The following is a 19,406-nucleotide window of genomic DNA, read 5'->3' as shown; positions in this document are numbered from 1 at the left end:
ACAAAGATTAAAAAAAAATGAAGATATGATACATGATACCTCACAACAATATGTTTAAATCATTTTTTAAGATTAAATATGCTTTATTTTATATAAATATAATGAATTTTGTTTTTAGTTTTTGTATTTCTTTCTAGTTTTTGATTTTTTGATAATGAACCAAAAAGTGTATTGAACCTAATTTTTATAAATATCAAGATTACATACATTGTTTTCAATGATGTGCAAATTTTGTGTGATGATTGAGATAAACATTAACATACGTATTCGAAGCTTTTGCAGATGAAAAGATTGCAAGCATGCGTCTCAAAATTGCTTTTCATATTTTAGTGCATGAAACGTTGGAGTTTCATTTCATACGGAAAATCAGTTTTATATGATGTGTTCAAACTCAACAAAAATTTAAAATAACAATATGCTTCAGCCATCATTTTGTAAAAAGAAATAACTCTGGTAAAAATCCTAGGGCTAACAGAGTTGAAAATTATGTACTAAAAAGTATCTTGTGCAGTGGATTATTAATATTGTAGAACAATAGACACATTCTTGTCTGAATTTGACGCCTTAGCTAGAATAATGTCGTCTTGTGTTTTTAGGAGCTTCTTGAAAATTAAGTGCGCTTATCCCTTTCTACAAGATCTATATGACTAATATTTAGCTAAAAGATTTTCTATTCGAACAAAGATGCTCCAAAATTACAAAAGTTCCAAAGGTTTTAATAAGATTAAGACATCATATCTTTGCTTCTTGCACTCTAAATTAAACTACCTTCACAAATTGTTCGACAAAGGTTTTATGTTGTGTTTTCTTCATTTGTAAGTTGAAACAAATAACTAGACTTCTCAATTATCCAAGCATCCTACCTTTCTTAATTTACTAGAAAATCGATTGTTTTCTCCTTTTCCTTTAATTCATATGCAGCTGATAAAAGAAAGTCCTCTTCCATGCTATGATAGATTGTATTCATAGAATGAACAAGAACAGTGTAGAGAAGGATATATAAACTGATCGGCATCATATATACATAATTTAGCACACGTTTCTAATTCCAAAATTATTGAAAGAAGTTTTATTTTACTAAAATAGGGAAGCAGATTCTTTTTTTCTTTTTTTTCCCCACAATTTGAGTGCAAAAAGCTTGACTAATGACTAACCACATCTCATTTCCCTATGACATTCCTTTATCATTTAGGCAGAGGAGAATAGGGACAGGATGAGTGGCTGATGATAATTTGGCTTCATGCATATTCATCTCACAGTCACATGTGACTATTATTCTTTCTCTTCCATTTTTCTCTTTTTTCTTTTTTCTTTTTAATTTAATTTGAATCTACTGACGTGTACTATTAGTGAACCATCAAATGCACCTACTGAAAAGATGGTTAAAAACTTCCACAAAAGCTTAGCAACAACAATAAAGTGCTATCTTTTTCCTTGGTATAAAGGTTTTACAGTGACAGTGGATCAAATTTAATCCCTTCTCATTTATCTTCATCTTCTCCTTCCCCTTTTGCAGCTTTCTTAACTCATTCTCTCTGCCATAAACAAAGTATTAAAATGTTAGAACTCCAAAGTTTTACCGAATTCTATGAAGGGAAAAGCTATGCTCAATTGATATCTATATGCTGAACTTGCACTTACCATTTCCAATGGATCTTTTGCAATGAAGAACTGCCTCGTATATTGAGCTTTCAGAATCACAAGAGTAGCGCCAATCATCAGCAGAAAAGGCTACACTAATCCGGGGTGATGTGTCTGAATAGTATCTCCTATTCTTCACAGCCTCAGCCCTTTTAGCAACACTTTCAGTACTTGATTTGTGACCCCTCAGCCTTCTATACAAAGGCCTCAAGAAATCCATGTACTTATGAAATACTCTCCTTGACAATGTTCTGCACCTTTTCAAGGAAAGGCATCTAGAAGGGCCTGTAGGAGCCTCACTCTTTGGTGCATGTGAAGATGATACTAGGCTTGTGTTGGAGTCTGAGGACTCATACTCTTCCATTTGCAATGATTCAACAAAAAGTGGCATGAGGTAGCCATTGGAAAAGAGCTCATCTGCATGGACAAGATTGAGAGGGGACTGTGAAATTGGGAAGTCAAATTTGGAGTCCTGTGAGTTCATAAAGAATCTTTTAGAGGGTGTCATTCTTGGGTCCATCTCAATGAAGGAAGCTTCATCAGATGCATCAAGGGAAGTTCTTAGGGAGTTATCTAGGCTTTCTAGTGATGGCCTCAGGTTCACTAACCAACTGTATGAGAAGCTTTCAATAGAAAGAGGTTGGGAAGTTTCCATGGCTTCTACTCTCAAGGTATAGAAGGAATCTTGGGAAGAATTGACAATTTAAGAGAAGGGGATACAAGGTGGGCTAGAGCTAGCAAAGGCAGACACTCTTCTTTTGCAGCATATCTTTTGACTTATATGTATACATATACATACACACACACCCCTTAATATATCATCTCTGTCCAAGAATTAGTCATGTGGCTGTCTGGCAAGAGACAATGAATTTTAATAATTGGAAATGAGAAAGGAAGAAAAAGAAACAGTAATGTGACCCCACCCATAGACCCATAATGTCCTGTTTCATCAGTAGTTAGCCTCACCTTTTCTTTTTAATCATTTATTGCATTAAAACTTTCATAAAGGGGTTGGTTTGTTTCTGGACTTACAGTCTCAATAACAAATCACATTCAAGAAAATCCAGGAGGGTCATGCATATAGTATTCTAATGTTGCTATAACAGGAATCCAAGAAAATTAAGCAGAACTACACTTTTCAATGTTTTAGAATGTATCCTTTAAGGTTATTTTGTTTAGTTAATTAAAACTCAAAAGTAATCAGGGGAATCTTAGCTAATTACATAACTAGTTTAAATCCTCAATGGTTATGTTATAAATCAATGTCTAGAACAATATGTACAATGTTATTGATTATACTTGAGTTTTCTGTGTTTTGTTATTGTCTTCTAGTTCTGTACCTGTAATAATATTATTTGGATGGATATGACTACTATGGAAAGGTGATTTCATCAGTCTGATATTACATTCTAACTGCTGCACACCTGCAACACCAGGCTAAACCTAAATTATAAAATATCCCATCGTACTATACTTATTGTGTGCATGCAACCTAAATGGCATCGATATGTTGCACATTTTATTGGACCATTATTGATTATTATATGCACGAGATACTCTTGGACAACATTATTGTTTCATGAAGAGAAAAAGCAGCGTACCATGGTATTCTAGTGTTTTAGCATCATGTAATGGTTTTCAACAACCAAATTAGACTAGACTCTTATTCAAGAAATTAAGCATAAAGAATACTATACTAAATATATCTAACAAGAAATTGTTATTAAAGCAAGCCAAGCCACTGAGCTATTCCAGTGGTAAATCTTTACCAGCAGGACAAATTGTCTGCCAATAATAACTGAAAGCTTTTTAAAAGGTGAGTGTCGGTAAATCTTTCCAAATAAAAAGTAGAATTTTGATTTTAAATCGTATCTTTTCTTACACGTGATAAGAAAAAGAAAGGATCACGATAGCTTATAAGAAATAGTTGATATCAGTTGAAAAACAATGCACAAAAGAAAATAATGGTAATGTTATAATAATAATAATAATAATAATAATAATAATAATAATAAATAGAATGAATAATAGAAAAAATATAATATAACCGAGCATTTGGATTAATAGGTTATTCCAACTTAATTAGAAAGGATTTGAACTTGAGATCATTAATTAAGCTGAAATATTTTGTGTCAGTTAATGCACGCGCTTAATGCTTCTTAAGTTCAAATTTATTGTATATAATTGTATCAATTACTTCAAGGGAAAGTCACCGCAAAAAGTTACTTCTATTTCAAATTTATTGATATTTTGACATTTTCTTTTTATTTCAAAACTTTTTATTTTATGTTTCATTAATTTCTCTCTCTATATATATATATGTGTGTGATGTGAATAGACTAAAAGTACAATTACTCCTAAATTAAAATTTTTGATTAAGATAATTAAAAAAAAAAAAAAAAAAAACTCAAATGAAATGACATGCAAAAAATGATTTAAGATGCTGGCAAAGCACTACATTACACTCTCTTCTTAAAGGAAGTCACAAATTGATAACATTATCAGTCGGCATATGTAGCATCATTGTTGTCCATCAATGAGTTCAACACAAATTTGAATTCTCACAGAACAAATATCCTGAGGTTCTCATGGGGTAAGGAAAATTTTCAGGCTTTTTATCCACTAGCAGCCTGAGTGGAGCTGCACACAAATCTTCTTAGGTTTAAATGTTAAAGAAAGATACGTCGTTTTCATCCAAAACGAGCAAACTGGTTCTGATAAGCAATTTTATGGAATTCTAAAATAGCAGACAAGGGTCCCATGAGTTGTCGGATAAAGCAAACATGAACAAAGGTTCCTGGGACAAAAGCTACTAAGCCAGGATAGTAAGTGACTTGAAACCAATTGGTCCCCTCCCTTATGTCCCCATTTAAGACAATAAGTATTTACTAGTAAATACAACACTCATTAATGCAGTCTAATTCTGAAAAGAATGTTGCACCATTCATGCAGCAGGAAGGACCCAAAGTATTAAGTGATTTTTGATATAAAAAAAAGTTAACATTTATGTACAAGAACATAGTTGCAGATAAAATTCACAAGGGAGTATAGTATCATGACAACCAGCTCAGCAGCAGGTAAAATGTGGGTATAGGCATTAGGCAAACCACATGCACTCATTCTATAACTATTTGTCATTAAGTGCCGCTCTGGGGCCAGCTTGTAAGGATGTTAAGGTTGGGAGAGGCAATCAATATATTATTGGATTCTGTATTAAATAAAGTAAACTCTGCATTTCATTTTCACTTATCCTTCATTACATTTCAGAGAATACCACTTGTGAAATATTTTTATCTTGGAATTACATTACAGTAGGCATTGAATGTTCAAATTTTCAAGATCCTTAATTTCGGTGAAGAATTGTCAAACATACTGCTGCATGTTCAGAAACACGTTTACTAGTGCTCAATCCTCATCAAGGTCAACGCTACAGAGAATAGTTTTTGCGTTTTTGACGTGAAAAAAATAACTAGACTTGTAATCAAGATGGTGTTTCCAAACACACTCCCAATGTGTTTGGTTTGGATTCTCATTCACAGTGATATCAATATTAAATTTGTAATCAAAATGGTGTCTCCAAACACACTTACTGTGTGTTTGGATTATCATTCACAGTGATATCACACACGTCACTGACACAAAAATTAGTTGTTTTTGGATTCTCCATCACAGATATATCACACACGCCACTGATGCAACAATTAGTTGTTTATGGTGTGTTTGGATGTGAGAATGGGTTGAAATTGAAACATAACATGGATCACAAATGGGGAAAAAAAATGCACTTTATGTGAGGCTCTACTAACGGGGTTACAACAAACATTTATTAGCATCGTCAATAATATTACAACTGAGGCAAGAGTGTTTAAATATTGTCAAAAGTAGCGCAACTCCACCCTACCCTTTCCGGTTTTAACTCTTCATGTGTAGCATTGAAAAGTGAAAATTTATATAAAATCTTGGTCAAGGCATAATAAGTGCACCTCAATTTGGATGACAGTGAGTGGAAAACAGTCAGAACTCAGAAGAATGCCAAAAGTAAGAAAGTAGTCATAAACTCTTTTTTTTTTTTTTTATATTTTTTTTATTTCATGAGATCCAGAAATACAAAAACATTCCACAAACTATGCAACAACATTGATGGCAAGAGGTTCCTAGATCGTACAAAAACAGTACCCATCACCATGCCAAGAAATACTAGTGGTATCATCCTCTGAATGTTAAAATGTGCTAAGGCAAAAGCCATTGAGCTAACTAAGATTGCACACCATACAGGCATGTACTTGGTTAAAGATGGGAGAAGGAAACCACGGAAGACAATCTCCTCCCATATTGGGGCACAAACTGAGACTACCACCGCATAGAGGGCCATTGCCACAGGGTCTCGCGCTACAATTGATTGCTCTACACTTGAGACAGTAACCGGAGTATATTGAAGAACAGGTAACAAATTTAGGTTCATTTGTGATAGCTGATTGATAAGCGGGAACATAAGGCAGCCTAAACCAACATCAAACTGCCACTTCCCCTTAAGTTCAAATTTGAACCAGTCAGATGGAAGAGGTCGAAACTTTGCTAGACAATGACGAAGAATTGCTATGCCAACCACTCCTTCTGCAACATCAGTCAAGAGGCTGTACAATGCATGCCCTCTGTATGTAAGAGATTCCTTTCTAAACCCAGCTGTGTATGCTAAAAATGGCACTATCCAAGATCCTACAAACCAAAATGAGGCAATCCAGAGGAGCATAACCTGCAGAACCCAACTTAGTTTGTTCTTCTAAATATGATGATACTAAGAAAGAGACCAATCAAATAGACTGTATAGTTTCTGAATATTTGTCAATTTCATCCATTTTAAGAGTTCTTAATTGAAGTGGATTATAAAGAATAACATTACTATCAAATCAATAGAAATATTACAATAACTATCCAACTTTTAGAAATGAAATGAAAGTTTTCTGACACTAAAATCTTAGAGCAAGTTTGATACAGAGAATGAAATTTTGCAGAATGCGAAACCAGAATAAAGAATGAGATTGAAGTAATCAGTCCTATTCTATGCTTGGTAGCATCATGATTTCATAGGATATTTTACATTTGATACATGGAATAGGATCAGAATTGTTATCAAATAACATCAATGACTCATAAAAACAAACTATTATAATTGTTTAAGAAATAATTTTACATTTGTTCCACTTAACATAAAAAAAGAGGATGTAAATATTTTAGGCGTGGCCAAATATTTCCTTTAACTCTAGGCTGTGCTTTCCAAATGAAGATGGTAAAGTAGCAACAGGTGAAAAGATTCTATACTAATTTTAAAATATAAGACTAGTTTATTAATTTTGCAGCAATTTTTAATACTGAGACTAATATAATATCATTTTTAACCATAAATTATTATTTGCATACCAAGGAATAACTTGTATCATTTTGCATAAATGAAATTGGGTTAAAGTTGTCAAGCAATAAAATTATTGCACTCTCGGCAACTGAGAATCCTCATTCACCCCAAAAGAAAAAGCAATGAACATTCTTAGTCATGTTGAATTTAATGGCATGGTCATTTCGTGCCTTTTCATACTAAAAATTGGGGAAAAAAATTCCTAAGGTAAGGAGAGAGGAATGGAATCCTTAATCTAGAGTACAACATACTCTAAGCATCAATAACATTGCTACTAGTATCAAAATGTTAAGAAAAAATACACTTTACCTGAACAATGGTCTTTGCTGTCCAAGGCACTGTCCAGGGTTCCACACCATGAATGACAGTTATGACCTGAAATATTAAAACAATACTTTTACTTTAGACTCCCTAAAGATGTTTGAATTGTCTATGATAGAGATCTAGAGAATGATAGAGACAGAAAAGATTGATTAATAAAGAACTGAACAACTACTCTTACTATCAAGAAACCTAAGAGAATAGCCAGAGGGTAAGTTCCTACAGGAAGATAACTTCACTGTTCCAACAGAACAATACTACTTACCTCCCCTATAAACCCACTACTCACTGACCAATCCTTCTCTCCCCAGTCCTCATACTTGCAACATCACTAACTCCCATCCCAGTCAGTCCTTTTCCTTGTTCTAGAATATACTTTTCAAGTGGAAAGCTTATTTGCCTCATATCCAAAATCTGATCCACTTCACCATTTGGCTGATTGGCTCAGAGGCCCCTAGCAGTCTAAGTGTTTAAATACCTATTTACAGACAAATGGTGAAGAATTAAAAGCATATTAATGCTTGATAGTTTGATGATGTTAGAATTTCTTTCCAGAGAATGCAAATCAATTGGAAGAACCATAATGATATCAAATGATTCATGTTGGCTAAAAAACATATCAAGACACAACCTATATGATACTTACAAAATGTATGTCCTTGATTTGGTTTTAATCTAATGGTTGAAAATACATCCAAATTAATTGTAGATCCTATCATCATTAATTACCAAAGGGGAAAATTCCATCTCTTTCAAAAAGATTGGAGGATAAGTTGGTAGGTGAATCAGTAGACACATCCAATGAGAAACGCTTAAGAAGATGATGAACAATTGTAATAGAAAGCTAAGAACATTTGCTACTGGAACTTTAAATTTAAGAGCTACTGGGTTATGGACCTCACTCATTTCATTGAACTAACATACCCAACCATTTTTATGGGAGAAAATAGTTGAAATGTCAAATAGCTTATGGATCTTCATACAAGATTTTCACCTGACACGTTTGATGGAAGTTATGAAATCAGATTGATCAATTATTAAGATCATGTTGTAAAAAATAGTTTACTCAGCCTACCCACTTGGTTAGTACTTACAATAATCCTCACATAACGAGGACAAAGTTTTGTTTTATCAAGAACATCACAGAAAAAGAAAATAGGAAAAAACAAGAGTAAATCCCCATTTTAGTCCCTTAGATTGCAATAAACCTTCAATCTAGTCCCTAAGTTTGTAATTCTCAGTTACTTTAGTCCCTGACTTTGCTAAAAGTAATTCATTTTAGTCTTTTTTCACTTCATTTTATACCATCATTTTGCATGAAAAGGGATAAAAGTGAATGTCACTTTGTAAAATCAAGGACTAACATAAGAATTTTGTTAGAAAATAAAGTGACCAATACTCAGTGTCAGGGAATAGAATGCAAATTTACTTGAAAAAACAATTTAATCATTTTTCCTTGTTTACTTACAACTGAGATAAGATATTGATAATGTGAAGATAAAAAGGTAAATAGAGAACAAGTTGAAGGATAAAGTAAGCAAAAAGGTTCACTTAAAAGTTAAAAACAATTATATAAGAATAGTATGAGAGAAATGGTTTTAAATTCTAGTCTTCAACAACAGTTGCAATTGCAATGTTGTAGTTTTGGTGGTCAACACAACTACAATTGTGATCACATCAACCTTAGTTGTCTGCAATTTTCGCAACGATAGGGTCTTTAATTTATTTAAGAAAATACACTTCATATAGTAAAGACGGACCTCTAGGACTCCAGACAAAGATTAAAAGTTACCACAGGTCATTTGAAAGAACTGAAACCTGTCCCAAATCCCCACTGAATTGCCTACCTCTCTCGCGCCCCTCTCTTTGCTTAAATCCCACACGGCGTCTAAATTTATTACTTTGTTTCCCACACTTTTTACCATGTAAACAAGTTTGTTATAACCCAAACAAATCCCTCTTCTCTCCTTACTCATATTTATCACATGGTGCCAATGCACCATGGTCTAGCACAGGACAGGAGGGCCTAACATAATCATAAAGTAATCACAATGACAACTACAACTTAAAACCATGATTTTAAAACAAGATAGCATTTAAGAGGGTTTATCCTGCTTTACTCAATGACACAATTCACAATATATGTAGACACACTTCATCCATTAGATGGAAGTTAAATTGGTAAGGGGCTTTTACAGTTTACTCTCACAATTAGAACGGTGGCAATAGGTTCATGCAGTTGCTCACATTAAAAACAAGATTAACACAATCAAGACATGAGCAGGGTATAGAGAATTTAATAAATCAACACTTACTAAGAACCAAAACTTCACAAGTTCACATCTTTAAAGCAAAAGGCAGGCACCAAGATATAGCAAATGAAAAAGTTCCTTGTTTGCACTGAATAGCCAGAAAAAAGAAATGAGAGAAGTACCGTATGAATAATTGCAAGCCAATCTTTTTTCAGGTCTTTGGACTGGTCACCTTTAAGCTTCACCAAATCTTCTGACAATTTATCTTCTTTTAGCTCAGAAGCATTAGTTTCTGATGAAACATTTTCATGCCTAAAACATAAAAACCTCCATTTCTAGAATGGATACATGATTCAGGTCAGAACAATAAAATAAAAAACAAAAAAAAAAACTGAATAAGCCCTGCAAACTAACTTCACATACCAACTACCCATTTAACACATCAATCCAATTATTAAATTAAATCTCTTAAAAATATTAATTAATTAAAAAAAACACTTCCCAATTGACCCATTAGATTAAATATTAATAAAAATAATAGCTTTTTAACAAAACATGTTAAAAATCAAACTTACTTTTGTAGGAAAGGTGACGGATGATTGGAATGGAACAGGATAGGAGGGTGGGTTGAAAAGGGAAACCCTATAGTTGGAGCGAAGAGAGAGGGAGAAGGGAAGGGAAGAAATGGTGGTGGACATTGATGGCAGTGGAACACTGAAAATTGATGAACAGAGTTGATTGTTTCTCTATGCATTACAGACAGACAAAAATTGCCATTGGATTGGAGCTTCCACTCCCACCAATGAAACCAACACACCTCCAGTGCCACTGGGTTCTGCTAATAATATCATTTCTAAACCGTGAATTAACCTTTGGTTTTTTTTTTTCTTCAATTTTTCTTACCCTAAACCTTAGAAATAAATTAACGTTAATAATTATGACATCATGGGCGAGAGCACATGGTTATATAATATCCACATCTTATTAGGACGTGGCCGCTTCTGAAGGGTGGGTTGATTGATGTTGCATACTATATCATTAACATTTTTGTTACCTTTTTTCTTTTGGTGCAACTTTCTTGCATTAATCAGAAACACATTTTCATTGTACATGAATAGATTCTTAATTAAAGATTAGTACGCACTTAGCACCCCATAGCCATTATCATAAGAGAAAAAAAATCCATTTCAAGTAATTCACTGTTCAATTTAAATATAAGGCTCAGATAAATAACTAAGTTCATATAATTGCTGTAAAAAAAAAGTTCATTTAATTAAAAACACTTTAACAATAACATTGTTATAATTATCTTAATTTTGATTAAAGATTTAATTACAATTTTAGTATCACCAGGTCTCTTAACCGGTTTTGTTGATGTGTAGGTGACTATTAGCTAAGGTGGGATGAGAGATGTGGCATGCAGCAACAATCAGACAACAATTAACAAAGTATTAAAGGTGATATTTGAACCCAATCCTTATACTTTGTTTGATTTATGGAGGAAATATAAATAAAAAAAGTGAAAGAATGGAAAGTTATAAAAAAAAAATGAAAGTGAGATGATTTTTTAGGGTATTTAATTGTTTAAAAGTTAGAAAAAAAATGTATAATTATTATTTTAAAAATTAGATTAAACCATTAAATTCTATCCATTTGACTGAAAATCAATGTAACGATCGCTCTATTAACATAAAAAAAAAAAAAAAAAAAAAATAATATCTCGTATCAGAACCGGTAAAAATTGGACAAACCAATCCAAAATCAACAAAAATAAAACTGGGGAAACTAAAAAAATCATTTTGTTATTATTTTTATTTGATCTTAAATAAGTTTAAGATACATAAAGAAACTTAAATATTACACATCGGTATAAATTATTTTGTCAATTATTATTTAATTCAGTCTTTTTATTTTAGAAATACACAATTCGATTATTTAATTTTAAAAATATTTGATTTGATTCTTTTATATATTTCATTAATGTTACTAGTGTCTTTTTTTTTTATTTGATAGGAAGATATAATTATTAATTCCTTTACATTAAGTCAGTCAATATAAGAATATGGTAATATCTACAACTACGACTCTATGTCTAATAAATTAAAAAAAATAAGAAAATTAAATATTTTAATAATAAATTTGAAAGAATACACATTTATCAAAATATTTTTCCTTATTTGGTAGGCAAAAGAAAATAAAAAATGGTGAGTCTACTCAAAGATATTTTCTTCTTATTTTAGAAAAGAAAATGAGTAAGACAGAACATAAAGAGTAGAAAACCAAAAATACTTATTTATTATAGAAATATTTTTTTGAAATATTAATATCATTAAAATAAAAAATAATTTATTAATAACAAACTTAATTACATTAACAAGATCATAACAAACAACAAATTAAGTATTTGAAATAAATAAAAGGGAAATTATCTAATAAAAGAAAATTTTAAGTGGGTAGAATTAAATTCAAATTTATCTAAATATAAGGAAATATTACATTTATTAGATAGATTATTATTCAATTTTGTTTCCTTATTTTCAAAATGTTTAATTTGATCTTTTTATTTTAAATTTTTTTTATTTAATTTTATAATTTTGAAAAAATGTTCAATATTATATTTCTATCTAAATTGATACCAGAGTTAATAAAATTTGATGGAGAAAGAGAATTAAAATTTTTAAAAATTAAATAATGTAAATGAAAAATTAAAACAAAATTAACCTACTAATTTATTTATGTTTGTTGATTAACAATTTTAATTATTATTTATAAAGTAACTGTACAAAGCTAAATAAGTAAATATCACACAGCAAATTAAAAATGATACTCATTGTGATTCACTATAGTACAAAAGATATTCTATGTCTTCGTATATTTTATTTAAAAAGTATACATAAAATAAATGATAAAAAGTAATCGAAGTTAAATATTAGAGAGTGATTAACAATAAATGCGAGTTATTTTGGGTAGCTAATTATAGAAATTTTGGTTCACGGTGCAACACCTGTTAAGCTGGACCACCTATAGATAATGCTATTAACAACATTTCTCTTGTAGATTCACAGGACAAGTGATAAGTTATCACGCTCGTTGACATTAACGGTTAACAATCATTTTATCTTATTCATCAACCATTAATAAACCTATCAAAACTTCTAAAATTTTGACTATTTTTTTTTGTCATATATTACTGTTCGTTTAATTTAGTGTAAATAGTCGAAATAGATACATAAAGTAGTTTGTGATAAAAATCTTCTTTAACCAATATTCTTAAAGTTCTAATTAGTACTCCTTCTTCCTAATATTAGTGTATTATTAATATTCTTTAAATAAAATTGCATAAAAACTTATTCGTAAACTTATTTAAGAACCCATAAACAAATTACTATTAGATATAGTCTGAAAAGTCACCATCCTTCAGTACTGGTGAGTACAAGCTTTTTTCTTAGTGTGAAACATGAAACACATTCAGCATCATCTTGCAACAAGTTGTTGCAAATTATTATTTTTCAACAACTACGTGTCAATATTGTCTAGGCCTTTGGTCTTTCGGTCATGCACAGAGCTGAAGCCCTATTAGAAGACAACAAAGAAATGAATCCATGCCATCATATCTAATCATATCTTATTTACCGACCACACATTAAGCAACTTTTTTCAAAGTTTGTAGTTCAACCACCACTTACCACGTGTTCAATTTCCGTGTCTTTCTTCTTCGAGTGGAACACTACACTCCCCCGTTGTTGTAACCATATATATAACACTATGCCATACCATTTTGTAAGCTTTGTTATTCTTTCAATAATAATATATTACTCTATAGCATGCAAGTGTAAGAACTTGCCATGGCAAATGCTGCTTCCTCCTTTCCTTGTTATTGGGTCATTCTTGCTGCGGGCTTATGTTGTCTTAGTAACTGCATTTCGGGCCAGATTGTGTTGGGCTCAAGGTTATTGGCTAGCAAGGCCCAAGCATGGGTTTCTGAGAATGGCACGTTTGCTTTGGGGTTCACTCCAGCAGAGACTGATAATCGATTGTTTGTGATTGGCATTTGGTTTGCACAGCTTACAGGAGATCGAACTTTAGTTTGGTCACCCAATAGGTATTCATATCATCCTTTTCATTTGTGTTTGTATTATCATCATCATCTACTTTTTAAGTGAACTGATTAATATATGCATGCAAATGCAATGAATGTTTGTCAAAAGCAAATTATGCAAGCGAAAGTATTTGGAAAAATGAATTTCATTCAGTTTGTAAACGAGGATGTATATTTTGTGGTTAAATTTAAAGAAAAGCTCAAGAAAATTAAAATTTAGAGATGAATTTCATTCTTAGTTATTAGATTTAACTGAGGTCTCAAAGTGAGCTCAATTCAGATGGTCAATCATACTTATCATGGATCTGAGTCAAGTCATATTAAAAAAAAAATGTACAAATTTTAGTTAAATTCTATCTTGATTCACTTAACTTGTAAGCTAAATTAGTTTGAGCTAAAGTAAGTTGAAATGACTTGTTTAGCTCACTACAATAGAAAAATTATATTTATGTTTGATGTAGTTATCATTTAAAATTTTGATCGATATTTTTTTTGTATTTCTATTTGAATGAATGACAAATTTAGTTTTATAAAAGAAAATAATTATAACACTTTATTTATTAAAAATAAAATCATGTAATTTTTTTTTATAAAAAAAATCGTAGTAAATCAATTTACTTAACCTATCAACCTATGACCTGAGTCAAATCAAAATAAGAAAATAAATAACTAACTCATTTAAAATATCAACTCATGGTGAACCATCCTTTAAAAGCTCACTTTTGACACATGTAAGTCTAAGTTTAACAATAAGTTCATTTTAAAATTGGTTTATCCAAAATATTTAACTGTTTTATGCCTTTGAATCCTAGAGACAACACGTAAAATAAAGATTATCTTTTTTCTTTTAAAGATAGTGCATTGCGAGGGATCAAAAGTAAAACGTTACATATAGGGAGAGTCAAACAATATTGTACCTGTGGTTATATAATATAGAGGTTAAATTATTTTGTATACTCTCATAGCTTTATTACATTTTAAATATTTCATAGTTTAGAAGTTTTTAACTTTGTGTTTTTATACTTATACTTTCTAATAAATATAGTTATAGTATAAGTAAGCTTTAATTATGCCCTTGCTAATTCTAAAACTTTAATAGTCAAATATTTAAAATATGAAACATCAATCATGAACTATCATATATATATATATATATATATATATATATATATATAATTTGACTGATTTTTACAATAATTATTTTAAAAGTATAACAATCATAATTTTTTATTTGTTGTTGACAATGTCAAATTGTATTTTTTTACACTGTTAGTGTATACAAATTAAACTCATACGATAATAGTCTAGAAATAAAAAAGGTAAAAATTACTTAATCCATTAGAAAAATTTCAAACATGTCGTTAGCTGTTAGGAATCTAATTATTATATATTTTTTAATAAATATAGAATCTTGTTAAAACCTTTTATGATATATTTGTATAAGCAATTTAATTAAGCACATTTTCAATAAACTTTTCTTAAATAAAAAACTTATTGATAAGTATAATTATAAATTTATTGAAATGGGTTTAAAAAAAACTTCTAAGAAAATCACAAGTCAATTTTACAAGCGTAAATAAATTCTTTCAAGTAACCCTTCATTTAAAATTCTAACGAAACTACAAATATTATAAAGTAATTTAAATTATGTAAACATATTTTTTTTTTCTTGGTGAGTAAAATAATATTAAGGATAAATTAGTGACATGCCTAATTATCCTTATTTGAAATTTTGAATCTCTTAAATCAGTAGCGCTTCCTGTTGGCAATTGTCATTCATCATACTGTTAGAATATCATCCGGGCTAGTTTTCATATTTGGATTTGCCATTAGAAATTTAAATATGGAAACACGAAGTACTGCTTTTCATTTTAAGGACAATGTAATCTTTCCCAGTCACCTTACATAATTTCATGGTTAAGGAGAACATCAATAAAGAGCAGATTAGATGGTTAGTTCTGGTTTTTGACTTAAACAAAGAGAAAGTCATGAATCATATCCCCATCTAGTCTCTAGTCTTTACAAAAGCTTTTGCAGGTTATGAGTGCCAACATGTTTCATTTTCTTTGATCTCAATCCAAATAGAGACACTCCTGTATCTCAAGATGCAACACTGGAGCTAGAAACCACTGGCAACCTTGTTCTCATGGATGGAGACATCACAGCATGGACCTCGAACACCTCAGGTGCTGATGTGCAATTAGCAGTCATGTCAGAATCTGGCAACTTCATTCTCCAAAACACCAACAACCACACTGTGTGGCAGAGTTTTTCTCAACCTTCTGACACTCTCCTCCCAAACCAGCTTCTAAAAGTGTCTTCAGAACTAACTTCATCAAAGTCTTCCTCTCACGGTGGCTACTATGCTCTCAAAATGCTTCAACAGCCTACTTCCCTGAGCCTTGCTCTCACTTACAACCTCCCTGAGACTTTCCAAGCCTCAGATGAATCTTACTCCAACTATTCCTATTGGCAAGGCCCTGACATCTCCAATGTGACTGGGGAAGTTATAGCAGTTTTAGACCAAGCTGGGAGCTTTGGAATTGTGTATGGAGACTCATCTGATGGAGCAGTTTATGTGTATAAGAATGATGGTGATGATGCAGGCTTGTCTTCTGCAGTTCATCAATCTGCACCATTAACTGTTCTAAGGAGACTAACACTTGAAAATAATGGCAATCTGCGGTTGTATCGATGGGATGAGGTGAATGGTTCATGGCAGTGGGTGCCACAGTGGGCTGCAGTTTCAAATCCATGTGACATTGCTGGAATTTGTGGCAATGGGGTTTGTAATTTGGATAGAAGCAAGACAAAAGCCTCTTGCACTTGCTTGCCAGGAACTTCTAAAGTTGGCAGGGATGGCCAGTGCTATGAGAATTCTTCTCTTGTTGGAAAATGCAATGGCAAGCATGAAAACCTGACATCACAGTTTAGAATTTCAACTGTGCAGCAAACCAACTATTATTTTTCTGAATTTTCAGTAATAGCTAACTATAGTGATATTTCAAATGTGTCAAAATGTGGTGATGCTTGCTTGTTAGATTGTGATTGTGTGGCTTCTGTTTATGGGCTAAATGAGGAGAGACCTTATTGTTGGGTGTTGAGGAGCTTGAGTTTTGGTGGTTTTGAGGATACTAGCTCAACTTTGTTTGTGAAGGTCAGAGCTGGGTCATGGATTCCAGAAGGCCATGCAGGAGGGTCTAATAGTTCTTCAGATGGAATGGGCAGTGCAAAGGAAAAGGCTGTGATTATTCCTACTGTTTTGAGCATGGTAGTTCTCATTGTTTTGCTGTGTTTATTACTGTACTACAATGTTCACAGAAAAAGAACTTTGAAAAGGGAGATGGAGAGTTCCTTGATCTTATCCGGTGCTCCAATGAATTTCACCTACCGAGATTTGCAAATTAGGACATGCAACTTTTCACAGCTGCTAGGGACAGGTTAGTGTGTTCTATATTTGATGTAATGGCAAAGGAGAAGTTGCAAGCAGTGTTTTGATTTTGTGTGAACTGTTGCTTATTGTGCATGTTTTGCAGGTGGATTTGGGAGTGTGTATAAAGGAAGCCTGGGAGATGGTACCCTAGTGGCAGTGAAGAAACTTGACAGGGTTTTCCCTCATGGAGAGAAGGAATTCATCACTGAAGTAAACACAATTGGCTCAATGCATCATATGAATTTGGTTCGCCTGTGCGGCTATTGCTCAGAGGGATCACACAGGTATGCACTGTTCTTGACAATCTATTTTATGATATTTTTTCTGAACATCTTAAAATATGAGTTGCTTATCAAATAACATCTTTTGGGGCATGTGACTTGGAACTGGCATTTTTAGTTATCAAGATTCAAGTGGATATCTTGCTTGGATTTACTTTTAGCTGCCCATAAGACCTTCACTTATAAAGAATAATAATACATGCATTGATTCCATAAAGTTCTTTTACACTATCATCTAATTATAAACTGTTATATATGATAAATTTATTAACTTTATAATAGCTAACTTAAAAGTCATAACAAGGATAATTTCACAATTTTTAGTGGTTTAATTGACTTTAACAAATATTTGTTTGGCAGGCTTCTGGTTTATGAGTTCATGAAGAATGGATCCTTGGATAAATGGATCTTCCCTTCATATCAAGGGAGAAATAGATTGCTAGATTGGACAACTCGTTTCAACATAGCCATAGCTACTGCACAAGGGATTGCATACTTTCATGAGCAGTGTAGGGATCGGATAATACATTGTGACATCAAACCGGAAAATATATTGGTAGATGAAAACTTTTGTCCTAAAGTATCTGATTTTGGACTGGCCAAATTGATGGGAAGGGAGCACTCTCATGTGGTAACAATGGTCAGAGGCACTAGAGGTTATTTGGCACCAGAATGGGTTAGTAATCGCCCTATAACTGTAAAAGCTGATGTTTACAGCTATGGGATGCTTCTTTTAGAGATCATTGGTGGTAGGAGAAATCTTGACATGTCATTTGGTGCTGAGGACTTCTTTTACCCTGGTTGGGCTTACAAGGTATACTTAGATACTAGTTATTATTATTATTATTATTATTATTATTATGAGAAAATAGTCTATGCATTGTTAGTACAAAGAGTTTTTACATTTTCATTCAATCAAAATTGTCATATTGAGAGAAGTTAGCAAAAGAAAAGAACCTCTTTGGTAAACAGAAGTTACTTCTTCACTCCTTCTAGGCACATTTGATATATTGTCAACTTGAGATATCTAGCCACTTGATAAATATTTATCATATAATGTTTGGTTTTTGTAGGAGATGACAAATGGGTCAGTGTCACTAATTAAATTGGCAGATAGAAGATTAAATGGGGCAATTGATGAAGAAGAGTTAATAAGAGCTCTGAAAGTTGCATTTTGGTGCATCCAAGATGAGGTTTCCATGCGACCAACCATGGGGGAAGTGGTAAGGATGCTGGAAGATTCAATCGACATTAACATGCCTCCAATGCCGCAAACTGTACTAGAGTTAATTGAGGAAGGCTTAGACCATGTATACAAAGCCATGAAAAGAGAGTATAACCAGTTCAGTTCATTCACTAATACCAGCCATCTTACATCTCATGCCACATGTAGCAATTCCACAATGTCTCCAAGATAGTGTTTAAACTGTAACACAAAAATTTTGGTCTGACCTTGTAAGTGTTTGATGCCTCCACAGGCTAAGAAATTTGCCTTTTCGTGCGATCTGAAAATTATATCATTAAGGGGAAAATCGTGGAAGGTTTACAAGACTTCACAATTGTAACATTATTTTTACTCGTAAAACTACACATGCGATTGTAGTAAGAATTACAATTATTGGAATTGCCATATAACATAAAGACCAGTCCTTATGGAATTAAATGAGTGTGATATAGTCACATGATTCTCATTTGGTATACATGAAGCCTACTATCATGTGGTGTCTTCATTAGCTCAATAAAAAACTATTAAATGTAGCCAACTTTTTTTTTTTTGCTGAAACCAATATTGGCCAATAAATTATATTATTAAAATAATTTAGGTGTTTAAATTATTGTTTAAAGAGAACAAGTATTAAGATGGAAGAGTTGAAGTCAGAAAATTCTATAGACAAGTTGTGGACTTGGGCCAAATGAAAAGAAGAGGAAAAAACAACTCTTAGGGATTAAAAAAAACAAAAGAGTCTAA

General features: G+C 32.1%; 3 protein-coding genes across 4 annotated transcripts; 1 reads left to right on the top strand and 2 right to left on the bottom strand.

The window, feature by feature from the left end:
• Positions 1-1,408: 1,408 nt before the first annotated feature.
• On the bottom strand, positions 1,409-2,886 carry MAKR6 (membrane-associated kinase regulator). Its single transcript, XM_020354826.3, has 2 exons — positions 1,642-2,886; positions 1,409-1,535 (listed from the first exon to the last, which is right to left on the bottom strand). Exons 1-2 carry the CDS (start codon positions 2,294-2,296, stop codon positions 1,522-1,524), a joined length of 669 nt encoding a protein of 222 aa, XP_020210415.1. The 5' UTR covers positions 2,297-2,886; the 3' UTR covers positions 1,409-1,521.
• Positions 2,887-5,688: 2,802 nt separating this feature from the next.
• Positions 5,689-10,502, bottom strand: LOC109805693 (uncharacterized). The gene is made up of 4 exons (XM_020367871.3): positions 10,200-10,502; positions 9,807-9,959; positions 7,361-7,426; positions 5,689-6,394 (listed from the first exon to the last, which is right to left on the bottom strand). Exons 1-4 carry the CDS (start codon positions 10,320-10,322, stop codon positions 5,726-5,728), a joined length of 1,011 nt encoding a protein of 336 aa, XP_020223460.1. The 5' UTR covers positions 10,323-10,502; the 3' UTR covers positions 5,689-5,725.
• A 2,902-nt stretch (positions 10,503-13,404) lies between these two features.
• On the top strand, positions 13,405-19,135 carry LOC109805355 (Protein kinase superfamily protein). 2 transcript variants are annotated; one of them, XM_020367407.3, is made up of 5 exons: positions 13,405-13,726; positions 15,809-17,163; positions 17,260-17,440; positions 17,798-18,251; positions 18,511-19,135. In XM_020367407.3, the coding sequence occupies exons 1-5, from the start codon at positions 13,470-13,472 to the stop codon at positions 18,853-18,855; spliced, it is 2,592 nt and encodes an 863-aa protein (XP_020222996.1). In that variant the 5' UTR covers positions 13,405-13,469; the 3' UTR covers positions 18,856-19,135. The 2 variants fall into 2 exon arrangements, with proteins under 2 accessions (XP_020222996.1, XP_020223006.1); XM_020367417.3 differs by having other exon boundaries at positions 13,587-13,726; positions 15,761-17,163.
• The last annotated feature ends 271 nt before the right edge of the window (positions 19,136-19,406 follow it).

Source organism: Cajanus cajan, chromosome 7, assembly GCF_000230855.2.
Source record: "Cajanus cajan strain Asha chromosome 7, NIPB_CcT2T_4, whole genome shotgun sequence".
NCBI lineage: Eukaryota > Viridiplantae > Streptophyta > Magnoliopsida > Fabales > Fabaceae > Cajanus > Cajanus cajan.
The sequence above is the reverse complement of the archived record's forward strand: the minus strand, read 5'-3'. Positions and strand labels throughout refer to the sequence as shown.

Excerpts from the sequence above, each read along its gene's own strand:
- LOC109805355 (XM_020367407.3), top strand. The coding sequence starts at position 13,470 with ATGGCAAATGCTGCTTCCTCCTTTCCTTGTTATTGGGTCATTCTTGCT. Across the intron at positions 13,727-15,808 it reads TTAGTTTGGTCACCCAATAG|AGACACTCCTGTATCTCAAG; the intron begins GTATTCATATCA and ends CAATCCAAATAG. Across the intron at positions 17,441-17,797 it reads TGCTCAGAGGGATCACACAG|GCTTCTGGTTTATGAGTTCA; the intron begins GTATGCACTGTT and ends TTTGTTTGGCAG.
- MAKR6 (XM_020354826.3), bottom strand. The coding sequence starts at position 2,296 with ATGGAAACTTCCCAACCTCTTTCTATTGAAAGCTTCTCATACAGTTGG.
- LOC109805693 (XM_020367871.3), bottom strand. The coding sequence starts at position 10,322 with ATGTCCACCACCATTTCTTCCCTTCCCTTCTCCCTCTCTCTTCGCTCC. Across the intron at positions 9,960-10,199 it reads CCGTCACCTTTCCTACAAAA|AAATGGAGGTTTTTATGTTT; the intron begins GTAAGTTTGATT and ends TATCCATTCTAG. Across the intron at positions 6,395-7,360 it reads CAGCAAAGACCATTGTTCAG|GTTATGCTCCTCTGGATTGC; the intron begins GTAAAGTGTATT and ends TGGGTTCTGCAG.